Source organism: Oryctolagus cuniculus, chromosome 14 (genome assembly GCF_051225735.1).
Source record: "Oryctolagus cuniculus isolate XC-2025 breed Fujian yellow rabbit chromosome 14, ASM5122573v1, whole genome shotgun sequence".
Classification (NCBI taxonomy): Eukaryota; Metazoa; Chordata; class Mammalia; order Lagomorpha; family Leporidae; genus Oryctolagus; species Oryctolagus cuniculus.
In genome coordinates, this window is record NC_142880.1 from 68,952,128 (window position 1) to 68,972,553 (window position 20,426).

Genomic DNA, 20,426 nt, shown 5'->3' on the forward strand with positions numbered 1-20,426 from the left:
CATTTCCTCATTCACTTTCATAGAACAGGCTGTATTATTCTGTATTAAAAAAAAAAAAACTGTACCTCTGAAAGTGAATGAGGAAATGTTTTTTTTAAGGTCTTTGACTTTCTTTTCTTTTTTTTTATTTTTTAAACTTTTATTTAATGAATATAAATTTCCAAAGTACGGCTTATGGATTACAATGGCTTCCCCCCCATAACGTCCTTCCCATCCACAACCCTGCCCCTTCCCACTCCCTCTCCCCTTCCATTCACATCAAGATTCATTTTCGATTCTCTTTATACAGAAGATCAGTTTAGCATACATTAAGTAAAGATTTCAACAGTTTGCTCCCACACAGAAACATAAAGTGAAAAATACTGTTTGAGTACTAGTTATAGCATTAAATCTCAATGTACAGGGCCAGCGCCACGGCTCACTAGGCTAATCCTCCGCCTGGCAGCGCCGGCACACTGGGTTCTAGTCCCGGTTGGGGTGCCGGATTCTGTCCCGGTTGCCCCTCTTCCAGGCCAGCTCTCTGCTGTGGCCAGGGAGTGCAGTGGAGGATGGCCCAAATGCTTGGGCCCTGCACCCCATGGGAGACCAGGAAAAGCACCTGGCTCCTGGCTCCTGCCATCGGATCAGCGCGGTGTGCCGGCCGCAGCGCGCCGGCCGCGGCGGCCATTGGAGGGTGAACCAACGGCAAAAGAAGACCTTCCTCTCTGTCTCTCTCACTGTCCACTCTGCCTGTCAAAAAAAAAAAAAAAAAAAAAAAAAAGAAAGAAAGAAAATAAAAAAATAAAAAAATAAAAAAAATAAATCTCAATGTACAGCACACTAAGGACAAAGATCCTACATGAGGAGTAAGTGCACAGTGACTCCTGTTGTTGACTTAACAAATTGACACTCTTGTTTATGGCATCAGTAATCACCCTAGGCTCTTGTCATGAGTTGCCAAGGCTATGGAAGCCTTTTGAGTTCACTGACTCTGATCATATTTAGACAAGGTCGTAGTCAAAGTGGAAGTTCTCTCCTCCCTTCAGAGAAAGGTACCTCCTTCTTTGATGACCCGTTCTTTCCACTGGGATCTCACTCAGGGAGATCTTTCATTTAGGTTTTTTTTTTTCCCCCCCAGAGTGTCTTGGCTTTCCATGCCTGAAATACTCTCATGGGCATAGGAAATTAAATTAACACTTAATTTTTTTCATTTCATTTGGAATTGTTTCAGTGAGTTTGTCTGAATCACTTTTTTTTTTTTTTTTTTTGCTTTTCTTTCTTTTTTTTTTTTTTTACAGGCAGAGTAGACAGAGAGACAGAGAGAAAGGTCTTCCTTTGCTGTTGGTTCACCCTCCAATGGCCGGCGCACCACGCTGATCCGAAGGCAGGAGCTAGGTGCTTATCCTGGTCTCCCATGCGGGTGCAGGGCCCAAGCACTTGGGCCATCCTCCACTGCACTCCAGGGCCACAGCAGAGAGGTGGCCTGGAAGAGGGGCAACCGGGACAGAATCCGGCACCCCAATTGGGACTAGAACCCGGTGTGCCGGCGCCGCAGGCGGAGGATCAGCCTAGTGAGCCGCGGTGCTGGCCTTTTTTGCTTTTCTTAAAATATTATTAATTGGTGGCCGGCGCCGCGGCTCACTAGGCTAATCCTCCGCCTTGCGGTGCCAGCACACCGGGTTCTAGTTCCGGTCGGGGCGCCGGATTCTGTCCCGGTTGCCCCTCTTCCAGGCCAGCTCTCTGCTGTGGCCTGGGAGTGCAGTGGAGGATGGCCCAAGTGCTTGGGCCCTGCACCCCATGGGAGACCAGGAGAAGTACCTGGCTCCTGCCATCGGATCAGCGCGGTGCGCCGGCCACAGTGTGCTGGCCGCGGCGGCCATTGGAGGGTGAACCAACAGCAAAAGGAAGACCTTTCTCTCTGTCTCTCTCTCTCACTGTCCACTCTGCCTGTCAAAAAAAATATTATTAATTGCTTTCTTTTATTTATTTTAAATTTGATTTAAGGTATACAAGTTTGATACATTTCATGTATAGAGATTTAGGAACATAGTGAGACTTCCCACCCTTGCCTCCTTCCCACCCATGCTCCCACCATTCTGCCTCCTTCCTCTCCTTTTCCCTCTAAATTTTTACAATGATCTATTTTCAAGGTTTGCTTTATGATCATAAAAATAATCCTATACTAAGTAAAGTGTTCAACAAGTAGCATGAAAAAAAAAAAACACTGTTCCTCAACAGAAGAGACAAGGGCTGTAAACAATCATTGAAGTTCAAAATCTCTATTTCACTCCTATACATTACATTTTTGGTACTCTATTAGTGACCACAGATCATGGAAAACATATAGCATATGACTTTTTGGACTGGCTTATTTAAGTATAGTGGTTTCTAGTGTATCCATTTTGGTTGTAAAAGACAGGATTTTATTCTTTTTAATGGATGAGTATTATTCCACAGTGTATATATGCCATAACTTCTTTATCCAGTCATTAGCTGATGGACATCTGGGTTGATTTCATAGCTTAGCTGTTGTGAATTGAGTTTTAATGAACATGGGGGTACAGATCACTTTTTTTTTAACTTTATTTAATGAATATAAATTTCCAAAGTACAATTTATGGATTACAGTGGCTTCCCCCTTCATATGCTGATTTCATTTTGTTTGGATAGATTCCCAGGAGTGGGATTGCTGGGTCATATGGTATGTCTATTTTCAGCATTCTGAAGTAGCTCCACACTATCATCCACTGTACTAAGTTTACATTCCCACCAGCAGTGTATTAGGGTACCTTTTCCCCTACTTCCTCACCAGAATTTGTTGCTTTTTCATTTCTGTATGAGAGCTATTCTAACTGGGGTGAGCTGAAATATCATTGTAGTTTTGATTTGCATTTCCCTGATGGCTAGTGATCCTGAACATTTTTATGTGTCTGGATATTAATCCTTTATCAGTTGCATAGTTTGCAAATATTTTCTCTCATTCTGCTGATTGCCTCTTCACTTTGCTTAGTATTTCTAAACACAGAGATCCAGTTTTCCCAGAACCATTTGTTGAAGAGACTATCTTTTTTCCAGGAATTGATTTTAGCTCCTTTGTCAAATGTAAGTTGATTATCGATTTGTAGGTTGATATCTGGAGTTTCCATTCTGTTCTGTTGGACTACATTTCTGTTTTTGTGTCAATATAAGGCTGTTTTTAATTATAACTGCCCAGTAGTAGGTTTTGAAATCTGGTATTGTGATGCCACCAGCTTTGTTTTTGTTGTTTCAGATTGCTTTAGATGTTTGGGGTCTCTTTGATTCCATGTGAATTTTAGCATCATTTTTTTCTAGATCTGAGAAGAATGTTGTTGGTAGTTTGACTGGGATCACATTGAATCTATAAATTGCTTCGAGTAGTATGGACATTTTGATCTAACAACTTTCTGAATTTTAGAAAATTGGGTATCTGTCCTTTTGACTAAGAACTGCCCCTCCTCTTCTCCAACACTAATTCCATAACCTTTCTCCTTAAAACATCAGTTTTTGTGGACCTCAACCACCCTATCTGGAAGCTTTCTTATTTTTGTATTTTATCATTGTATTTATTTTCAGATGAATAGATTACCCACCCCGCTGGTTTGGTCTTTTCCTCACCAAGGATAGTTTAGGTAACTCTTGCCTTCTAATTTCATGTTTTAGAAGATTTTGTTCCAAACTAGTTTACTAAATTAACAAACAAAACTCTTGTGCTTTCAATCAGTGATCTGTAACTCTTAACCAGATCTGATTAGTATGTGATAAACCGGAGAAACTTGCCTTTTTAGTCTGTCACGTTTTTTCACAGGTGAAATGCATAATTATATGTAAAAATATTGAATATGTTAAAAATTCTTTTGTCACCTCCTGGGCCTTCCTCAGAATGGAGCATTGCCTCCTGCAAACAGAATGCAAAAGGTCCCTGAGGGACTCTGTTTAATCTACAGTAGAATTAAAGCCTGTTATATGACAGAACACTGTGTAAATGTTTTTGATGTCATTATAAATAAAAAATTTCTGCCTTAGGAAGCAGTTAGATTGGAGGATCTTTAAGCTCTCTGTTAACCATCAAGGTTGTTGTGATTTTTCTTTTCCTTTGATCTTAGGGCCTCTCTAAGGAGGGTGGCTATAAACTCTAGCCCAGCCCTGGCAGGGTATCAGGGGAAGTGGTTATGGAGGTTTGCAGTGTGCCTTTTAAGGGACACCTCTTTAACCTGAAAAATGACCTAATGTCTAAATGTCTGACCTGTGACCAAGTGTCCCTCAGACAGGATTCTTGTTTCTACTGGTGGACATCTTTATGGTACTTGTCCGGCCTGTATTAAGTTTATTCCTACCAAGATAGCCACTCTCTAGGGAAGCCCTGACCAGGAGGAGAGTTAGGTTCAATTGTGTTGGTCAGGGTATGACATAGAGGAGGCAGCAAAACAAAACGTATGTAACAACAGAAGCAGATCTTATCACCTGCAGATCCTAGAGCAAAGAGGAATGCTGACAGCCAATGGGAATATCAGAGGAGGAAGCATGCTGTGTTCCACCGCTTGGTGGGGGGCACGTGTGTGTGTGTGTGTGTGTGTGTTAAAGATTTATTTATTTATTTGAAAGGAAGAGTTACAGAGAGGCAGAGAGAGAGAGAGATCTTCCATCCGCTGGTTCACTCCCCAAATGGCCGCAACGGCTAGAGCTGGGCTGATTTGAAGCCAGGAGCCAGGAGCCAGGAGGTTCTTCCAGGTCTCCCACATGGGTGCAGGGACCTAAGGACTTGGGCCATCTTCCACTTCTTTCCCAGGCCATAGCAGAGAGCTGGATCGGAAGTGGAGCAGCCAGATCTTGGACTGGCGCCCATATGGGTTGCCAGCACTGCAGATGGCAGCTTTACCCACCCTGCCACAGCTATGGCTGCCCATGTGTGTATATTTACGTGTGCTTATGAAGTGGGGTGTAGGGGGAGGAGAGAGAGAGCAAAAGAAAGAGAGAGGGAGGGAGGGAAGAGAAATTGCACTCCAAAACCTTTATTGTGATCCTGGATGGTACCTACCCAATTTACCTGCAAGAAGTTCTAATTGTGGCTTTAGATAGTGAAGACAGGGGCCATGGAACACTTTAGGTGTGGCCACTGTAACATATCTATACAATCAGTACAGGAAGGATGTGGGAGTCAGTGGGAGAGTCCTGTAGGTTGTATCTATGTGAGGTTATTTCAAAGTTTATGGAAAAGTAGAATTAAAAGTTTATTTTGCTAGAAAAAGTTATTTTTTTCTTCTAATCTGTTTCCATAAACTTTTTGAAGAGTCTTCATATGCATGGATTTCAAAAATTTTTGTGCCAAAATAAACATCTTTTAGTTCTACTTTTTTTTTTTTTTTTGATGAACTGTGTGAAGTACCCCTGTATGTTTTATAGGTGTAGGCCCAGACAGTTCCCTGGTCATGTGGGGCAGATATCTGGATCAACCACAAGGAGAGATGGTAGTTATATAGGGCAGATAATCTGGATTGGCTACTGGGAGTAGGCAAAAGGGTCCAAGTTTTGCTTCTTGTATAAGACAGTTAACCATTTACTCACAATGGATTTCAAGACAACATAGAATTACAAATATTCATTACAAAGGTTTTATTGATGAATAAATATTTATGACTTAGAAGGAAGAGGAGTAAGTAGGTTTTTGAACACTTTATTTTCTGTTTCTTTATTACTTTGTTAGTATCATAAGAGGTTAGAATAGGAAAATTGTGAGATGATGGAATTGAGAATGCAGAATTACAAAATATTATCAATGTTCTGTATACAGTTTGATTTTAAAAAAATAACATGTTAACCCTTTGAACATCTTGAGAATGGAAATATATTTTGCATAGTGACTTCCAAAATGTATAACCAGACAATTGAAAGTTGTAAAGAACTTCTTTTTAAAATGTGGAAATAATTTTTATTATTTATAATGACAAGAGGCTGCAAAATGGGGAAAACACTTAATACATCAGAAAGAGACCCAGTTATCCCTATAGTTACTTTGTCTTATTGTTGAATTGGTTGCTTAATTCAATAAACCATTCCTAATGGAGCTAGATCTAGATATTTCCATAATGCAGAGGAACATGTCATTTGTTTGAACAGTTGTGGTAGGGTCTGTGTGGTGATGATTTTGTATTCTTTAATAACTCAACATGCCCAAGAACCACTGCTGTAATGTACCCCAGTCAGGACATATTGTCTCCATGGCCTGTGATCTTGGAAATTCAAGTTGTTGTATCCCTGTAAAACGTGTGGTATCTGAGATCTAATGTGAGGTTGCAAAAAACTGTCATCATGTATTGTAAAGAAAGCTTTTAAAAATGTTACTTTTTGAATTGCTCCTTCCCCAGCTTTTACCCAGTTACTTGTTATTTGTGAGTGGTTCTTGGGTATACTCTTATTAGTTTATACTCTTTCTTGATTAACTTATAAGAATCTGAAGATCAAAGAGTAGATTATTCCCCTTTTTTTTCCAAAGTATGCCTGGGTCTATTCTTAATTGATCAGTGAGCTTTTAAATTATATCATGTTCCATAAAAGACTTTATCATTTTCATATATGAGAGAGAGGAAGATAGCTAAAATTGTTGAAATTTTCCTTGCTTCAAGATATTGAAGAATTTACCCTCATTCAATGATGACATTTGTTGTATTTGCAAACAAAAGTAATGATGCTTTTTTAAAAATTCTATTTAAGGAATATAAATGTCATTCATTTCATGTATACAAATTTAGGGACATAGTGATTCTTCCCATCCTATTTCCCTCCTGCCTGTACTCCCACCCTTCCCCTCCTCCCTCTCCCATTACCATTCTTATTTTTCCCAAAGATGTATTTTCAGTTAACTTTAAGATTAAGATTAACTCTACACTAAGTAGAGAGTTCAACAAATAACAAAAACAAGCAAAGACCATTGTTTCTCAACAGTCTGACAACAGCTGTTCAAAATCATTGCATCACAAAGTGTCTATTTCACTCCTGTACATTACCTTTTAGGTACTCTATTAGTTACAACAGATGAAAGAGAACATATGGTATTTGTCTTTTGGGGATGGGCTTATTTCACTAATTATAATGGTTTCCAAATGCATATACTTTGTTGCAAATGACAGGATTTTATTTTTTTTTTACTGCTGTGTAGTATTCCATAGTGTATATATACCATAATTTCTTTATGCAGTCTACAGTTTATAGACAACTGGGTTGATTCCATATCTTAGCTATTGTGAATTGAGCTGCAGTAAACATGGTGGTACAGATAACTCTTTCATATGCTGATTTCATTTCCCTTGGGATTTTTGTATAAGGTGAAGGTGGGGGTCTTGTTTCATATTTCTGCATTCAGTGATCCAGTTTTCCCAGAACCATTTGTTGAAGAGATTGTCTTTGTTCCAGGGATTGATTTTAGCTCCTTGGTCAAATATAAGTTGGTTATAGATGTGTGGATTGATTTCTGGAGTTTCTATTCTGTTCCATTGGTCTACACTTTTTTTTTTTTTTTTTTTTTTTGCCAATACCAGGCTGTTTTGATTATAACTACCCTGTAGTATGTCTTGAGACCTGGTATTATGATGCCTCTGGCTTGTTTGTTTGTTTGTTTGTTTCAGATTGCTTTAGCTATTTTGGGTCTCATGTCTTTCCATATATTAGCATCATTTTTTTTCTAGATCTGAGAAGAATGTTGGTATTTTATTGAGATCACGTTAAATCTATAAATTGCTTTTGGTAGTGTGGAATTTTGATGATATTCTTCCAATTCATGAACATGGAAGATTTTTCCACTTTTTAATGTCTTCTTCTATTTCTTTCTTTAATGTTTTGTAATTTTCATTGTAGAAATCTTTGACATCCTTGGTTAAATTTTTACCAAGGCATTTAATTTTTTTTGTAGCTATTGTGAATGGGATTGATGTTAGTTCTTTCTCAGTCATGGCATTGTCTGTATATACAAATGCTATTGATTTTTGTGTGTTGAGTTTATATCCTGCTACTTTACCAAATGTTTTTATGAGTTCCAGTAGTCTGTTAGTGGAGTCTTTTGGATTCCCTATATATAGAAACATGTCATCTGCAAACAGGGTAGTTTGGCTTCCTCCTTTCCAATTTGTATCCCTTTGATTTCTTTTTCTTGCTTAATGGCTCTGGCTAAAACTTCCAGGAGTATATTGAATAGCAGTGGTGAGAGTGAGCATCCTTGTCTGGTTTCAGATCTTAGTGGGAATGTGTGCATATTGACTCATTTCTCAGGTCTTTTGAAACAGTTGCAAGTACAAAGAACTGCCTTCTGTTGGACTAAATTGATAGTCACTGAGATTTCAAGATAGAAATTAGAAAAGCCATCCAGAAAGTGTTTATGTTAAACTGACATTTGTTTTGAAGTGAAAATGTGTGTCTGTTTTAAGTGGTCATTTAAAGATGTGCGTTTGAAAAACAACACAGATGAACATTTGTATTACAAAATGCATTTGATAGAATGTCATAATTGTGGGGTCGGCACTGTGGCACAGCAAATTAACATCCTGGCCTGAAGCGCCAGCATCCCATTTGGGCACTGGTTCTTCTAGTCCCAGCTGCTCCACTTCCGATCCAGCTGTCTGCTATGGCCTGGGATAGCAGTAGAAGATGGCCCAAGTCCTCAGGCCCCTGCACCCACCTGGGAGACCTGGAAGAAGCTCCTGGCTCCTGGCTTCGGATCAGTGCAGTTCTGGCCATTGCAGCCAGTTGGGGAATGAACCATCAGATGGAAGACCTCTCTATCTCTCTCTCTCTGCCTCTCCTCTCTCTGTGTAACTCTGACTCTAAAGTAAAAAATAAATAGATCTTTTTTTAAAAAAAGAATATAATAATTGTAATAAAGATTTGTTAAAGGCTTATGTCTGCCAGGTACTAGGCTAAATATAGCCCTTTGTTCGAAAAGGTTTTTGCATGAACCATCTCATTTAAACCTCACAACAATCCTCTGAAGAAGTTTTGTCGTCTATTCCACTGTAACCATGAGGAAACTGAGACACCCAGAAGTAAATGGTCCAGATGCTTTGAACCCTGGCAGTAGCAATCTAGAACTCTTAACCACTGTCCTAAATTCTTCCTCCAAATAGAGATATAAAGTTTATGCGTCAGCATACCTTGTTGGGCACAATATATTGTTCAAAATCCCTTCCTTCACCCTACCTTTAATTGAGTTCTTTTTTTAAAAAAGATTTATTTATTTATTTGAAAGTCAGAGTTACACAGAGAGAGGAGAGGCAGAGAGAGAGAGAGAGAGAGAGAGAGAGAAAGAGGTCTTCCATCTGCTGGTTCACTCCCCAATTGGCCACAATGGCCATGTGGATGCAGGGGCCCAAAAACTTGGGCCATCTTCCAGTGCTTTCCGAGGCCATAGCAGAGAGCTGGATCGAAAGTGAAGCAGCCGGGTCTTGGACTGGTAACCATATGGGATGCCAGTACTTCAGACCAGGGCGTTAACCTGCTGCACCACAGCGCCAGCCCCTAATTGAGTTCTTACAGTAGAGTACTAGGTATGGTGGGATAAGTAAGACATGTTTTCTGTACTTAAGAAGCTCCTAGCTGGGAGAGCACATTATGTCGATACAGATTTTACACTGCAATATGGAAAGGAGAAGTTGCATAAAAAAGTTTTAGGAGTGTGGAAGACCTTTCTATGATCTGATTTTAGTAGTTGTTTTCCTTCTGTAGAATCTTGTCATAGTCAGGGACAGCCAACTCTCTTTTCTAAGCATTTGCATAATAAAAGATAATTTTCATGGTCCAAAGGAAAGAGCCGAAAGGCTGGTAGGCATTGCACATTGGAATTCTGAATATTCTTCATGTGATGATGGAAAATTGATGAGCTTTGGCCATTAGTTCCTGGAAATTGCTGGTCATGGCCAACCAGTGTCTGAAATAATTAATTTAATACATGCTTTGGAGATTAGCCAATTACATGGGCCAGAATTGTTATAAACTTACATTAATTCATCAGCATGCTCATATATTTCTACAATGTTGAGCGTGTTCTGCTGTTTCTCTCAGAACATTGGCATTCTCTGTTAATAATCTTGCATATATTTTTCTTTGACCTCAGAGTCTTAAAGTATATTGTAATAAATTATTATGCGAACAGATATAAAATGATCTGTCCTTTGGGATATCCAGCATAACATGATGGTTAGCTTGGTGATTATTTACCCTTCACAACTAGTCAAATAGAAATACTGTCTTTATACAGTCTGCAGCTAATCAAGATGTTATAACAGAACTAATACATTTAGAGGTTTTTGATTTCTCATTTGGTACAAAACACTTAAAGCAACAAGATGGTAGGTAGTTAAGGATGACAAAGGCAGTATTGAAAACAATTTAAAAGTAAGCAACAACAACAAAAACAAACTGGAATCAAGGGTGGATACAAAAATCAAAATCCAAAAGTAAATCACAAAGTGTATATTATGTTATTCAGTTTAGATGGAAGCCCTAGTCCACGGAATTTTAGGACTGGAGAAGGAACTTTGTTGTAAACTGAATAATGGCCCACCCAAAGGTGTCTAAATCCTGATCCCAAAACCTGTGGCAAAAGGCCCTTTATAGAGTTAATCAAAGTGAAGATTTTGAGAAGGGGAGTTTAGTCTGGGTTATTTGGGTGATCCCAGTGTAATTACTAGAGTCCTTATAAAGTGGGAGGCTAGAGGGTTAGAGTCAGAGAAGGAAATGTGGCAGTAAAAGCAGAGTTTGCAGTGATGTAGCTTTAAGACACAAGTAATGGGGGCAGACTTCAGAAGTCAGAAAAATAAAGAGATGAATTTTCCCCTAGAGCTTCCAGAGGAATGCAACCCAGCCAACATTTTGATTTTTTATCTTAGGGAAATTGATTTTAAACATCTGATCATGAAAACTACAAAGTAATGCTTCTGTGTTGTTTTAAGGTACTAAACAGTGCAGTATGAAATTAATACAGACCTTAGATGTCATCTGGTGCATGTTCTTGGAATTTCTTAAATTCCACAAATTAGATTTTGGGAAGAGGAAAGAGCATGATAGAGACTGGAAACCTATGTTAATGGTGAACATAGGGATTGTGAGTTTAGTAGTTTACATCAATTTAGGAAAAATTGTTAGTGTCCAAGATTACTGTTAACATTTCCAAGAGCACAGGTGAGTAATTTGAGAGAAATTTTTCCTATAGGATTGAGGGAGGGCAATGTCACGTGGTTGTTCTGGAAATCCTGACTTCTATGTAAAATGTTACATTCATCTATCTTTTCCTATGTTCATGATGATCAGTAGGTTTAGGAATATATTTTGTTTGTTGATTGATCATGTATTTTCTTTCTAAGCCTGTTTTTTATATCTTTATGTGAAATGCATATTGAAGAGGATATTTAGCAAAATATCCAATACTTCCCATTTAATGAGCATGCACCTTGATATCTGGAGACATTTTTTTCAAATGTTTTCTCTTATTGTCACTGTAAAAATATTACATTTTCCAAGTAGCTATCTCAAGTCAAGAGTCCATGTAATGTTTTGGAAATGTTTTCTCAGGAGTAGTTTGAAAACAGCTGTAATAGTGCTCAATGTTATTACACAAAGAGTGTGAACATAAGTTTTTGGTGTTTTGCCTTCTTTCTTTCTTTTTTTTAAAATTTATTCATTTATTTGAAAGACAAAGTTAGAGAGAGAGACAGAGAAAGAGACATAGAGACAGAGGTCTTCCATCCATGGTTCACTTCCCAAATGGACCCAATGGCTAGAGCTGGGCTGCTGTGAAGCCAGGAGCCAGGAGCTTTATGCGGGTATCCCACATGGGTGCAGGGACTGTCTGTGCCACTGGTTTCCCAGGCACATTAGCAGGGAGTTGGATCAGTAGTGGAACAGGGGCCAGCACTGTAGGTTAGTCCTTTGCCTGCAGTGCCAGCATCCCATTGGGCACTGGTTCTAGCCCATGTGGTTGTCTTCTGATCTAGCTCTCTGTTATGGCCTGGGAAAGCATTGGAAGATGGCCCACGTGCTTCGGCTCCAGTATCTGCATAGGAGACCGGAAAGAAGTTCCTGGCTCCTGGCTCCAGATTGACTCAGTTCCGGCCATTGAAGCCATTTGGGGAGTGAACCAGCAGATGGAAGACCTTTCTCTGTGTCTCTCCCTCTCTCTGTCTGTAACTATACCTCTCAGGTAAATAAATAAAATTAAAGAAGTGGAGCAACTGGGAATCGAATCGGGATGCTTGTGCTACAAGAGGTTGCTTTACCTGCCATGCCACAGTGCTGGCCCCTACTTTGCCATACTTCATTGTTGTCAGGAGTGATTCAAATTCTGGATTGGTGTATATGATGACATTAGAATAGTAATGCCTAGTGAAGAAAAAAGCAATCTTATTTCCAGGGAATTTAAAAAAATTTTTTAATATAAATAAATTTTGTATTTATTTTTTATTTATTTGAGAAGCAGAAAAGGAAAGAGCTATGGAGGGAGGGAGGAAGAGAGAAGGAGAGGGAGAGAGGGTGAAAGGAAGTGGGAGAGAGAAAGGAGGAAGAATATCTTCTATCTACTGTTTCACTCTGCAGATGTCTTCAACAGCTAGGGCTGGGCCAGGAACTCAATCTAGATCTGCCATGATGGTGAGGGGGACCCAGCTACTTAGCCATCGTTTGGTGCCTCCTAGAATGTGTATTAGCAGGTAGCTGGCACTGCGAACAGAGCAGGACTCTGTCACAGGCACTCCAACATGGCACTCCCAAGCAGTGCTTAACTGCTGCACCAAATGGCCACCCTCTGGAATTTTTTGTTTTTAACTTTTACTTAAGTGTTGAACTACCTGTTAAATTCTCAAAAATAATAGAAGAATTTGTTGTTAAAGGACTTTACAAACTGCATGAAGATGGCAAGACTGGCTGACCACATTGTGGAGTAAAATAATAAATGTCCTTAATATTATTCTGCAGGTAACCCACTGAGGGAAGAGCAGATAGATTCCTTTTAAGGGACTTAGATTATTGATAGTACATTCTGTATTGTTCATTTCCATTTGCTGTCTGAGATCATATGAAATGTATATTTGATGTTTGTTTCCCATTCATGACATAGAGCTTCTAAAACTTTCTGAATTTCCCAATTAGGATAACATGTGAATTTATGCTGAATAAATAAATAATAAAAGTGAGTCTTGGTGGGCCCCTAGATAACTCCAGGGTGGGATTTTTGCAAGAGGCAGCAACCATGTAATGAGAAGGTTGGGACTTTCAGCCTCGCCTTGGAGTCTCCAAGGAAGGGAGAGGGGTTGGTGATGGAGTCCAGTTAGTGACCAAATGATTTAATCAGTTATTCCTATGTAATGAAGTCTCCATAAAACCCCCTAAATGACAAAGTTCAGAGAGCTTCTGGGTTGGTGGAAATGTTGAGGGCTTGGAGTCTGGCTCACAAAATCTGCTCATAATACTGTTCCCCAGATCTGACCTCATGCAAGTTCCTTATTTGGCTGTTCCTGACTTGCACCCTTTTCACTAAGTCATTAAATGTGAATAAAATGTTTCTCTGAGTTTTGTGGGCTATCCTAGGAAATTATCTTTATAATTTTTTTAAAGATTTATTTATTTATTTGAAAGAGTTACAGCAAGACAGGGAGAGGCAGAGAGAGAGAGAGAGAGAAAGGAGAGAGATCTTCCATCTTGATTCCCCAAATGGCTGCTACGGCTGGGTCCGGGGCAGAAGTCAGGAGCCAGGAGCTTCATCTGGGTCTCTCACGTGGGTGGCAGGGGCTCAAAGACTTTGTCCGTTTTCCACTGCTTCCTCAGGCACATTAGCAGGGAGCTGGGTAGGAAGTGGAGCAGCTGGGACTCAGACCGGTGCCCATATGGGATGCTGGCACTGCTGATGGCAGCTTAAACCATTACACCACAGTCCTGGCCCCCTCTAGCAGATTATCAAAGCAGAGGAGGATCTGACTGGTCCAAAGGAAAGGCGTCAATCTGGGCCTTATGACTGGCATCTGCAGTGGGGACAGTCTTGTGAGGCTAAATCCCCAAACTTGTGGAGTGTAACATTCAACCTGGGTAGTTAGTGTCAGAAATGAATTAGGGGTTTAATTCCCATGCCTTTAATCTCTTCTTAGAAGGGCCTGTGTGTTAAGAGTCAGAAGGCCTCATGGGTAGCGGGTAAAGCTGCTGCCTGCAGTGCCGGCATCCCATATGGGTGCCAGTTCGAGTCCCAGCTGCTCCATTTTCGATGTAGCTCTCTGCTATGGCCTGGGGAAGCAGTGGAAGATGGCCCAAGTCCTTAGGCCCCTGCAACTGTATGGGAAGACCTGGAGGAAGCTCTTGGCTTTGGATTGGCGCAGCTCTGGCTGTTGCAACCAACTGGGGAGTGAACCAGTGGATGGAAGACCTCTTTCTCTCTCTGCCTCTCCTTCTCTCTCTGTGTAATTCTGCCTTTCATATAAATAAATAAATTTTTTTAAAAAAAGGCCTGGCTTGGCAGCAGTCCCTGTGGAAAGTAAGAGGGCATCTTACACGTTTTATATGAGCCAGCAGTGTTGTGGCGGCCATAAATGCTCAGGCAGACTTTGGCTTTATCAGTGAAGGCTTTGAGGACATGATTTTCCTGCTGCTGTGCTGTACGCATGTAGATCACATTCAGCACATTGCCTTCATTTTGGGGGACTGAGGTTTAAATTGGATGTTGACAAAATAGGAACAGGCAACTAGGACAAGCAGTGAGTCAGGAAGTCCCGCTATTCACTAAACAGTAGAACAGACTTAAGACTTTTTTGCTTGGTAAGCATGCTAGGATAGCTGGAAGGAATCCACATAAAAAGAGAGAATAGATTTATGATGCTTCTAGATGAGAAAACTACAGACCTTGGCAAACAATGAGATGAGGTTTCGCTTTGGCATAATATTCTATATATGTTTATCTATACGTGCACACCCACATACAATTTATTTCTCTTTGGATTGATATGAATTTATAGTCACATAAATGAAGATATATGTGAATGTATACACACACATGCATGTCTCTATAGTCTAATTATGGAATAGACCTAGAATGGAATAAATTTCTTTCACATATATTATTTTTATTTCAACCTTCAGAATATTCACAGGTTGAGTACTATATCCATTGACATCTCCACAGAAAATGTACCAAACAAAGCATTCCACAATTATAGAGTAACCTATTTGTGATTGTATGTGTTTACCCTGGAATTTATCTTGAAAAACACTTAAAAAAAAAAAAACTCTTTGAGTGTTATACTGCATTCATCTCCATAAAAAGTGAATTGCAGATAATTTCAGGAGAGATACTTAAATATGCCAGTACTTTTTTCTTAACAATTTTTGACTTTTAAAATTTAAACTCATTTTTTTTTTCTCTTTTCCTCTCGATAGCCAAGCCAGAATGTATTTCCTTTCATCCTTCTTCCATCCCCAAGTCTTTGTTTCTAACCACAGTGTGTAGAATAGGTTGCTAATCACAGCATCTTGACTAGCTAATGAGGTGGGGGTATTCTTCAAAAGAAGGTCTTAGACATTTAGGTAGCAAAGGAGGGAGTAAGGTTGTGGTTACTGAAGGGAGTGTTTTTGGCCACTGTATTTAAGCGGAGGTTGGATGGCTTCCTGCCAAGAAATGTTGTAAAGTGCATTTCTTCATTGAATTTATTCACTCATTCAGTGTTTTTTAAAATTTTATTTAAGGTATACAAGTTTCATGCATTTCATATCCACAGATTCAGGTATATAGTCCTGTTTCCCACTCCATCCTCCCTCCCACCCCCGCTTCAACCCTTCTTCCTCTTCCTTCTCCTATTCCAACTCTGAATTTTTACAAAGATCTGTTTTCGGTTTACTTTATACTCTTAAGGTTAACCCTACATTAAGTAAGAGAGTTCAACAAATGTTATGAAAAAAAAAACACTGTTCCTTAACAGAAGAGACGAGCTGTAAACAATCATTGAATCTCAAAATGTCCATTTCACTCCAAAACGTTACATTTTAGGTACTCTATTAGTTACCCTGCATCAGGGAAATCAGTTTTTGTGGAATCCTTTCTGTGTGTCAGGCACTGTATCTGGTGTGGAGGAGACAGATGAATACAGTGGGCAAGAGGCTGGATGAAAAAGCTATATAAAGATTCCTTTGTATGAGAATCTTCAAAAAGTTTGCGGAAAATGCATATTATGGAAAACCTATATGGATTTCAAATTATTTTTGCATTAAAATAAATTTAATTAATAATTCTATTTTTCTAGGAAGTTTTGAAGTACTTGCATATCTGTTGGTTGAACGAAATTTCTGATGCTTCAGTTTCCTTTGCCTTACTATGGAGCTCTGATTATGTTTTACCCGTGGTTTCCTTAAAATACTTTGGGGACTGAGTTACCGTATTTTTTCTCTGAAGTACAGTAACACTTCATATTATTTCTGAAACATTGTAGACCTTTTGAAAAGATTTTTTATTTGAAAGACAGAGGCGAGGGAGAGGGGGGAGGGAGAGAGAGAGAGATTTTTCATTTCTCAAATGCCCACAACAGCCAGGGCTGGGCCATGTTGAAGTCAGGAGCCAGGAACTCAATCCAGGTCTCCCATGTGCATGGTAGGAACTCAACTAGTTGAGCCATAACATGCTGTCTCCCAGGGTATGTGTTAGCAGGTAGCTAGCATTAGGAGTGGAGCTGGGGTTCAAACCCAGGCACTTGGATATTGGATGTGGCCATGTGGGCATACCAAGTGGAATCTAACTGCCATACCCAAGGCCCACTCCACATTGTAGACCTTTAACATGACGTATATTATGATATTTTGTTTTCTTGCCTTTGAACTAGAGGTTTAAGTTGAATGTAGAATCAGCTTTTGATGGGATAATGCTGATTGTTTTCATGGCAAACATTTAATTTGAGATTGACTTAATTTCTGTTCAAAGAGTCAAGATTTATGGGAAAGCACCATGAGAAAACACAATGTTTTTAAATTTAAGGTGATATTATTTATTAATATTGTTGGAAGTTCATTTTGATTAAAATATTTATGGAAGAATCAGGTTCCAAAGTTACACTTTTATTTTTTTCTGAGGGAAGTTTTAGTTTGTATATGCTAAGATGTTAAATCTCCAACTATTTGGAGACTGACCACATATCTGAACTAATTCTATTTCTTCTTATAGAGATTAGATAGTACCAGGAGAGAGCAGAGGTGCCAAGGACAAAGTGTGCAGATTTGGGGGTGATAGTGGGGTCTCTGTACATTTTGGCTTATTAGTAAATCCAGCTGTTCATTTATTTCATGTCTAGGTTTGGAATTCACCCAGTTGCAGGCCGAATGCCTGGCCAGCTTAATGTGCTGCTGGCTGAGGCTGGGGTGCCATATGATATTGTGTTGGAAATGGATGAGATCAACCATGATTTCCCAGGTAAGTGATGGGGATGGTGGTGAAGTTTAAATATTCTTAGTGTGAACAAAGCAACTCCAGACTAAGGATATAAATCGTGGAATCAGTGCAGGCTTACTGTTCAGATAAAGAGCAATCTGTACATTGTAGATGTGCAGTAAATTTAAATATGTGAAAAGCAATCTTGAATAAAGTGCAAAAGATTTGTAAGCAGCCTGGGTAGATGTTCTCCTGTGAGGAGCTGAAGGATAAGGAACATTCTGGAGCATGGTACAGGGGTGCCAAGTGAGGAACAGGGCAGATCGGGCGTTTGAATCCAGGTCCTAATGCTCAGTCGCTTGTGGCTTTGATGTAGGTACTCAACCTTGAACTCTTCATTCACAAAAATGCCTCTGTTGATAATTTAATGTGATTCTTGTCAGTTTCTGACACTTACTAGTTTCCCATTGTATCAGTTCGTGATCAGTGAGCTAGTTTTCCTTTCTTCTGTTATTTCTTTCTTAAGTACTAGGACTTTATTAGATAAGGTGCTATATTTTATAACTGTCATTGGGTAAATGCTGGATGGTAATGACATTTGGACCAAGATCATGTTTGTTAAAATTAAACCAGTTCCCTCTGGCAAGTATCCATTGTAAACTTAAAAAAAATTGTTTATTAGGGAAAAAAAAGAAATCGTGTGTATGTCTAGATGCACATGGCATTTTTGGCAACATCCTAAGGTACTTTATTTTATAGTCCTCACAGAGAGAATTTAGGCATTTTAATTTTATGCCCCTTTTCAAATCTCACTGTTGCTAAATTATGTGGAAAACCAGCCAGTTCCAGGAATTATGGACGCAACTTTAATACAGTACAGACTTTTAGATCATTGTCTTTTAGGCATCAGATTGCATCTAAATTGAGCATTTCAAAGTTCAAAATGGGATGCAAATCTAAAATCATGTGACCAACAGGATCATTTTGGGATAATAAGGGAATTATAAAGTCAGGTTAGTTAGGTAGATCCTTTGGGTGAAGGGAAGTAAACTAATGCAGACTCTAGTCCAAAGGCTCACGTTCAGTGAAGCTTTTTAGCTGTGTGACATTGACTAGATTGCCCAACCTCTATAATAGAGTTCTTTGACAATGCCTTTACAAGTGCTTTTGTTATTGTTATTATTATGAAGTCAGATCACAATAATTTGCCTGAAAGGAAGTGAAAACGACAACTGTGAGTTTTATATTTTCTCTTCATTCTTTTATGCAGACACTGATTTGGTTCTTGTAATTGGAGCTAATGACACTGTGAATTCAGCAGCGCAAGAAGATCCCAACTCTATTATTGCAGGCATGCCGGTCCTTGAGGTCTGGAAATCCAAGCAGGTAAAGGTTTAGACTTGCATTTCCTGCTGATGACCAGAGGTCACTTCAAATACATGCACACAGGATGCTCTTGGTCATTTGATGAGAAACAATGGATGATCTTCTATAAGAGGCCCAGGAGTAAGAGCATGTTTAGGTCCCAGTTCTCTGTATTCAGCTTCTGTCTGTTCTTTGGCCACCAGAGAACCTGAGGGAATGCCCTCTTCCTGAGCAGAGCCAGATGAGATTTTGTGGATGGATTAACGAAATCTGTAACCACAGCTGAAAAAGGAGCTGTTAGCTTTTAGAATGAGTCTGGCTGAATTCCAGATGGAGTCTAGTGAAGCAGATGGCTTCCCTCTGGGACAGTGAGTCAGTATCATCGCCTTCATATACCAAGATGAGCACATTTTTTCATTTAATTTTTTTGAAAAGGAATTTGTGTGTTATTATGGAGTGTCTAGAAGAAAGGTGATTTAGAAATCCAAACAGTAACATGGCTGAGGAAGCAAGCTGTGCTCTTGCTCATTACTTCTGAAAAAGCAAATTGTTGCATTTTGGAGAACCTGGGGACTGGTAAATTTTCCTCTGCCCCAACAGCAGGCATGTCTGTTTACCATTCCAGTATCATGTCTGAATTTTAGGGTTCAGAATAACAAAATGTACACTGTCCCTGCAGTTTTGTACATATGTGACTTTATATCCTACTGTTTGTTCATGTGTAGCTAAAATATCCCTCCATCAGTAGTCGATGTTTGAGAGTTTGCAGAGGGCATTACAGTACTGACGCTATATGAAGCCTGGACTGACTTGGCCTTCAGCAGGACAGAAATGGCATAATATATGTTATAAATGTCTAAAACACACCAGTATTATATAGATGGGCTTATTCCATTTTGCTTTGCTGGAGCACTCTGTTAGTTATTAGCTTCATCCTTATGAGAAACTGGATTAGTCTTTGGGCTTTCTATATGTTTCTAGTATAGTTTATTTTTTTTTATTTTTATTTTTTGCCAGGCAGAGTTAGACAGTGAGAGAGAGAGAGTTATAGACAGTGAGAGAGAGACAGAGAGAAAGCTCTTCTTCCTTTGGTTCACTCCCCTAATGGCCGCTACAGCTGGCGCTGTGCCAATCTGAAGCCAGGAGCTGGGTACTTCCTCCCAGTCTCCCATGTGGGTACAGGGACCCAAGCACTTAGGCCATCCTCTGCTGCCCTCCTGGGCCACAGCAGAGAGCTGGACTGGAAGAGGAGCAACCAGGACTAGTACCTGGTGCCCCAACCAGGACTAGAACCCAGGGTACCGGCGCCGCAGGCACAAGATTAGCCTAGTGAGCCATGGCGCCGGCCTAGTTTATTTTAAAATGGCTAAAAAAAATAATGATACTATATCCCCACTCAACCACATATATTTTCGAATTTGTAAGGGGAACCTTTGTACTATTTGTTATCTTCAGCATATTCATAGAAAGATACTTGTTTTTCTTACTAGAAAATACTATATGTTATGCTAAACTGATCTGTATATAAAGAGAATTGAAAATGAATCTTGAGGTGAATGGAAGGGGAGAGGGAGCGGGAAAGGGGAGGGTTGCAGGTGGGAGGGAAGTTATGGGGGGGGGGAAGCCATTGTAATCCATAAGCTGTACTTTGGAAATTTATATTCATTTAATAAAAGTTAAAAGAATTGTA

The 20,426-nt window shown here is 39.6% G+C and overlaps 1 protein-coding gene across 8 annotated transcripts in view; it reads left to right on the forward strand.

The window, feature by feature from the left end:
* Positions 1–20,426, forward strand: part of NNT (nicotinamide nucleotide transhydrogenase) — a 107,447-nt gene that overhangs the window by 85,435 nt on the left and 1,586 nt on the right. For all 8 annotated transcript variants that reach the window (XM_008262180.5, XM_008262181.5, XM_008262179.5 and 5 more), the window contains exons 20-21: positions 17,295–17,413; positions 18,642–18,757. In XM_008262180.5, coding sequence (XP_008260402.1) covers positions 17,295–17,413; positions 18,642–18,757 — 235 coding nt within the window. The remainder of the gene's footprint in view (positions 1–17,294; positions 17,414–18,641; positions 18,758–20,426) is intronic.